Here is a 6,312-nt window from a genome sequence, read left to right on the forward strand (position 1 = left end):
TGCGATAACTTATAGCCTTCTGTCATAGCCAGAAGTGATCATCATAAGTGATGAACTAAAGTTAGATGTTCAGGCACATCTAGACCTATGCTTCTGTATGGTGTTAATAACATGCTATTCTTCAGAAAAAGAATTGAACACCATAACACATGACCCATACCATGTGTGCTTTAGCGACCACGAGATGGAAAAGTAGATTGATCTCGCCTTTTCCTAATGTGAGACTCACGTCATGAAGATGCGCTTATTGACTATTGTTTATCCTTATAGACCCTAGACTTATTCTAAAAAGTTTAGTCTGATGTAGCTACCTTGGAAAGGGATACCTCGAGGTTGATGAGATAATACCAACCAAAGAGACCCTGACTGGATAAGCGAATCAAATTATAATGGACAGAATAATGTTAAGAGGGAAAGACATCCATTTGAATCATATCTAAGTGTTTCTATTCTTCACCGTCCGGACACTTATGCATATGTGCATATTTGTGAAAAATAGATGTGCTGTAGAGATCCGAAGACTATAGTGGATATGATATGGAGTCTAGGATAAAAGCATACACCACCGACGATCCGTGTTCAAATCTAAGATCTATATATCTCTAACGAGTACATAGTTCCAAGTTTGTTACATGAAAATCGAGCAACTATATGTTCTAACGAGTATATAGCAATAGAGCTCTCGATAGTATGCCGGTCGCACGAACTATTTGCAAGAGTATGATAGAGACCGAGATTGAGAAAGTTTGGAATAAGTTCCATTGCGTGCGAGTGGGAGATGTTGGAATTAATTGGATATGGATCCAATTAGGCCCGCCCGAAATGGAACGGGCTCAAACCCAATAAGAATTAGGGTTAGGTGATCTATTTATTCAGTATAAATAGAAACCCTAATCTATCATAATTCTAAGCAAATTAGAAGAGAATAAGGAATTAGGTTTGAGAGATACATTATCTCAAAAATATAGAAAATAGAATTTTTCTCTCCTGCTTCCTCCTTTTGGCCGCCGCCCCCTCTCTCTTTGGGATTCGTCGTCGCTTTAGTTCGTGAACCAATTGTCTTAATCTCCCAATTCTATTGGCGTGGTTGAAGGCTTGACCGGTGATATTAGATAGGGTGATTGATCCCAATCCTTCCGTTGCAAATCAAGAACGGGATCCACGCTACAAGAGGTAATCCGTAAACCCGTTTACTTTTATCCCAACACTTGATGACAGAATAAACCACACCATAACCATTTGCAAACTTTAAACTGAATGGTTTATATTTGAAAATAATTTATATTATTATTTTTTAGAGAGTTAACGTTATGTCTCAGGAAAAGCGAAGAAAACGAGAAAGCTGAAATGACAGGCGACGAAATAGCGAAAACGAGCGTTGAGAACAGGAAGAAGAAGGCGAGGATTGGGTAAGTAGCAGAACTCGCAAGCAACCAGACAAAATCTGGAATCAACCCCATACTAAATTTAATTGGATATTTTAAGGATTCTGGTCTCTGTGTAATAATTTGACACCAGAAATTAGGGTAAAAAAAGAAGAAGAAAAAAGATCCAATTTTGAAAAAGCAAAAGAGGATAAAAGAAAAAACAAAGATCACGCTTTTACTCTAACTAGCAGACAGACACAACAACACCACCTCAAATCTCAAATCCCCCTCTTAACTTTTAACGCTCTTTTTAGTCGGCAACTCACTTCACCGTGATTTACTCCGCTATCAAAGAAAGCCCCACTTGTCCCTCTCCATCTTTCCAATTCCAATTCGAATTTTTCAACTTCGGAAGTGTCGCCATTTTCGTCGATTGACAAGTTTCGGAGCAGTAGAACAGTGGAGGATAATGCTGTTTAGCCATGAGATTCTCAATTTCTTGGTGAGAAAAGATGTGAGGAAGATACTCAAACGGAAGGACAGTGATGCTGGTGAAAAAGGTAAGTGGTTTAGGATTCAATCGCTCGATTTCCTCAATTTGGGTGTTTGGGAATCTGATAATGTAATGTAATTAATTTCAGGAAGAGCTTTGGAAGAAGTTCGATCCTCTTTGTTCAACAAATTTCGCTTTTCTGAGAGTGAGAAGAAACAAGAGCAGCAACGTTTATGCCCTCCGGTTATTGCTCTCTCGTTTAATTTTGTTGTTGCAATTAGTATAATTTTCATGAACAAATGGGTAATTAATTAATTCCTTCCTCTTAAACATCTGATTTACTTACCATTTCCTTGATTAATTGATGAAATTTGGGGTTCTGAGATGTTGATTTTGTTTGTAATGTCAGGTTCTTCAAGGAGTTGGGTTTCGTTTCCCTATATGTTTAAGCTTTATTCATTATTTCATAAGCTGGACATTAATGGCGATTTTGAAAGTCTTTTCTGTTCTTCCTACTTCTTCTCCTTCAAAATCAAGCCGTTTAACCTTATTAACTCTTGGTTTTGTTATGGCTCTTTCTACTGGTTTAGCTAATCTCAGCTTAAAGTATAACAGGTTAGTGAAATTAGTTAAGTTGTTGCTGTTTCCTTCAATGTATATGATAATGATTCTGTTTGACATTTTGCATTTCAGTGTGGGTTTCTATCAGATGGCTAAGATTCTTGTTACACCTTCAATTGTTTTGCTGGAGTTTTTGTGGTTTCGAAAGCGTGTTGCTTTCGCCAAGGTAACATTTGTTTTGATTAGAGTATCTTATTTGGCATTCCTGAATGTTTTGAAAGTCATAAGTTTGGTGGCGTGTCGTTTTTGACTTGTATGATTATGATTATGATATGATAGCTAGCTTATATTGTTTAGTGATTTTTGGTAGGAAAGTAAATGTTCATTGATGAGTCTCAGTGCCGGAAAGGATTTGCAAACTTAGGATTTTAAGAATTTTTCAGTATGATTCTGGCTTTGTGACTTAGAAAGGATACTATGATAATGTAAAAGTAATATCATGTTAGAAAAGAAGAAAACGAAGAGCGGAGAAAGAGAAAGGGACACGATACTCATGATTCTATTGATCAAAATTTGCAAAATTTACTATCGTGTGACTGAGAGGTCACGAGTTCGAGTCTTAGGAGCGGTCTCTTGCCAAAAAAAATTTGGCTGGGGAAGGCTTGCCCCCAATGCACCCTTGTGGTGGGACCCACTCCAGACCCTCGCTTAGCGTGGACACGTTGTGCACCGGGCCGCCCTTATAGTAGATTATTCTGAACACAGCTTTTCCCAAATTAGAAAGCTCCCCGGATTCACTAAATAAGCCAATAAATTCTTGATGGAAATAAAGAAGAGTGAAAGAATGTGTTAGGAGGTTGCATAATACGAAAACACGAAGTAGAGACTTTCACTATTAAGAACCATATCAAAATTATTGCTAAATATCTTTTTCCTTCAACTGCACATGATGTAACCAGTCAACAATGTAGTCAATCTAGACGTTCTCTTCATTTCTATTGTCGTGCGTGGACTCACAGCAGGGCTATGGGTGATTTGAATGATGTAATCGGAAAGATCTTCTCAAATCATCAGATTTTAGTATGTGCAGTTTTCATGTACAAGATAAGTGATTCAGCATATCCAAGCTGAAATATTCAATAGGGTGAGAGTCAAACAAAGGATCATATGTTTTAATTAGTCAAGAAAGTGCGTTTTTGGACCTTAATGAAATTGAGCCTAAATCGAGTAGAAATAGAATAGGTGAAAGAATTTCTACAGGCGAAATAACTAGATTGCGGTGCGATTTAGTTGAGTTGAAGGTCAATTTATTTTACTTGTTTAGATCAAAGATTTTAATTAAGATGCACGATTGGGTGAATAAAAATGTTGATGTAACCGATGCTCGGATGCTGCAAGTTTCATTTATGATGAAATTTACTGTATTTGGAGTTGCTATCTTCTTCATCTTAGCTTTTACGGACGGTGTTCTTTATGTCACGTACTACGAAATCTTTCAGGTGGTTGCACTTGCAGTTGTGTCTATCGGTGTTGCTGTGGCTACAGTAAGCGATTTGCAATTCAGCCTTTTTGGTGCTGGTGTAGCTCTGGCATGGATAATTCCAAGTGCAGTCAACAAGATCCTATGGTCCACTATGCAACAGCGGGAGAACTGGAATGCACTGTCGTAGGTTTCATCCTTCCTATTTCAAGCTCTTTTCGGCCTTTTATAGTCTTAGTAAATTATCTTACACTAGTCATGAAACCCATGAACAGGTTAATGTGGAAGACGACACCAATCACGTTGTGTTTTCTGGCTTCTTTGGTTCCTTTCTTGGATCCCCCGGGTGTCTTCTCCTATCAATGGAATGCCGGTAACACATTTCTGATTTTAGTTTCTTCTGTTCTCGGCTTCTTGCTTCAGTGGTCAGGTGCTTTGGCCCTCGGGTGAGTGATTTCTTATCATTTCTTAAACAATTGATTACTCCGACAGCTAGTTTTGCAACTTAGGCTGTTCGGACAATGTAGTGACTTTCAGAATATGATGATTTATTGTGGTTTATGTTTTAATTGTATTACTTGCCCAGTGTCCTTCTCATAGGATGCGGAACAATCTGAGTTTTTGGAAAGTAAAAGATTGTTCCGTTAGAGTCAAAGAATTTAGAACTTCGTAGCAAATTGATGAAAATCATTACTATCCTTTTGAAGATGTTTTATTGTATTTCGTTTCTCACACTTCGATTAATTTGCTTCAAATACTAAATAAACATGAACTGCCTATTAGAACCTGTGATTGCTAAGTGACTTGAATAAAAGTTTGGACTCCGCTTCGACATCCTTTAATGCGAAGTGGTTTAGCAATCCAGTGAACAAGTTAGCTACTGTAGAAGTGTCTGGTATGGAAGATTTTCGATAACTTTTTTTTGGGACGATGTTCATGATTTAGATTGAGGGCGAGCCTTGGCGCAACGGTAAACGTTGTTGTCGTGTGACCAAGAGGTCCCGGGTTCGAGTCTTAGGAGCGGCCTCTTGCCAAATAAATTGGTAGGGGAAAGCTTGCCCCCAGTACATCCTTGTGGTGGGACCCCTCCCCAGACCCTCGCCGTCAGCGGGGACGCGTAATGCACCGGGCCGCCCTTTGTTCATGATTTAGATTAGTTGTAAGCAGATGATTATATGTAAAGTTCTGTATAGATGGTCAATTTGCTCCCCAACTTAGCTTGGAGGTTACAATTTGTTTCCATAACTTGATGTTTTTTTTTGGACAGTTTAGTTGATCTCGAGTTACCGAGCTTGGTTTCAATCAATTTGTCATTTAATTTGCAGGGCAACATCCGCCCTCTCCCATGTCGTTCTTGGTCAATTCAAAACATGCGTTGTGCTTCTCGGAAACTATTACATCTTCGGCTCTAATCCAGGATCAACCAGCATATTCGGTGCGTTCACTGCTATTGGCGGTATGTCTACTTACACATACCTCAATTTACACAATGTTAAATCACAACCCGGGAAAACCTCTCCCCGGAAATCATCTAGGTTGGGCAAGGAGAATGGAGATAGCCGTGATGGATATGGTGGGGAATCTGTGTAAATATATTTGCCAACAATATATATATATATTTCTAACCTAGGTGTGTATCTTTCCGGCTTCTGATCGGACCGCCAATTTTATGAGTAACGCATTATCTATATTCAGTCTATAGAGAAAGTTTCCGGTATCTGGTTACCGTGAATCTGAAGCAGACTGTAGGCTAATGCAGTAATTATACTGACCCCATAGCTGCGAGTTTGTTGAGCAATGTATATATATATATTTGAAAATTGATGCAAAGGTGCTATTTTTGGCGATTTATTTGTTTCTTTATCCGCTCGGGTTGCCTATTATTAATATTAATTATTATATATAAATTTTAATTTTTAATAGAAAGGGTTTTGAAAGTATAGGTGCGCTTATACGGGTTGGGTTTGGGTTTGATTTCCAAGCATGGGCCTGGCCCAACCCCATCTAAATTCATCACATTTTTAGTGTAAGTTCACGTTAAGCCCGGTCCAAGTGCGATCTAGTTTAATCCATGAACGCGTCTATCTACTAGTGCTTGGTGGTAAGTAGACCTCGCCATGGGCCGATGAGCCCGCCCGTCCGGCCCATTTAGCCGGGCCTGACACATAAAATTAGTGTCAGGCCCGGCCCGGTCCAAGTCCGATTGAGCCTGCCTATTAATTGGGCGGGCCTGGTCTATGTAAATACCCGGTGGGCCTGGCCTGACCCGGCCTGTTATATATATATATATGTATTTATAAATTTAATTATATAAATTAAATGAGTCCATAAAAAAAAACTCTACATATATAAATTTTAAAATTTATAGATAATTATATTTTTCTAAGATTTATTAACTATTATGTTTATTA

General features: G+C 38.5%; 1 protein-coding gene across 2 annotated transcripts; it reads left to right on the forward strand.

Moving 5' to 3' along the window:
* Window positions 1-1,337: 1,337 nt before the first annotated feature.
* Window positions 1,338-5,752, forward strand: LOC136203383 (nucleotide-sugar uncharacterized transporter 1). 2 transcript variants are annotated; one of them, XM_065994530.1, is made up of 7 exons: window positions 1,338-1,927; window positions 2,009-2,103; window positions 2,270-2,475; window positions 2,554-2,647; window positions 3,921-4,087; window positions 4,177-4,347; window positions 5,227-5,752. In XM_065994530.1, exons 1-7 carry the CDS (start codon window positions 1,837-1,839, stop codon window positions 5,489-5,491), a joined length of 1,089 nt encoding a protein of 362 aa, XP_065850602.1. In that variant the 5' UTR covers window positions 1,338-1,836; the 3' UTR covers window positions 5,492-5,752. The 2 variants fall into 2 exon arrangements, with proteins under 2 accessions (XP_065850602.1, XP_065850601.1); XM_065994529.1 differs by having other exon boundaries at window positions 1,340-1,927; window positions 2,009-2,163.
* The last annotated feature ends 560 nt before the right edge of the window (window positions 5,753-6,312 follow it).

This window comes from Euphorbia lathyris, chromosome 8, assembly GCF_963576675.1.
Source record: "Euphorbia lathyris chromosome 8, ddEupLath1.1, whole genome shotgun sequence".
In the NCBI taxonomy this organism is placed as follows: Eukaryota; Viridiplantae; Streptophyta; class Magnoliopsida; order Malpighiales; family Euphorbiaceae; genus Euphorbia; species Euphorbia lathyris.

Bases quoted from the DNA above. Each gene is read 5' to 3' on its own strand.
- LOC136203383 (XM_065994529.1), top strand. From the start codon at position 1,837: ATGCTGTTTAGCCATGAGATTCTCAATTTCTTGGTGAGAAAAGATGTG. The intron at 2,648-3,920 runs GTAACATTTGTT...GAAATCTTTCAG, and splicing joins AGCGTGTTGCTTTCGCCAAG to GTGGTTGCACTTGCAGTTGT. The intron at 4,088-4,176 runs GTAGGTTTCATC...ACCCATGAACAG, and splicing joins GAGAACTGGAATGCACTGTC to GTTAATGTGGAAGACGACAC.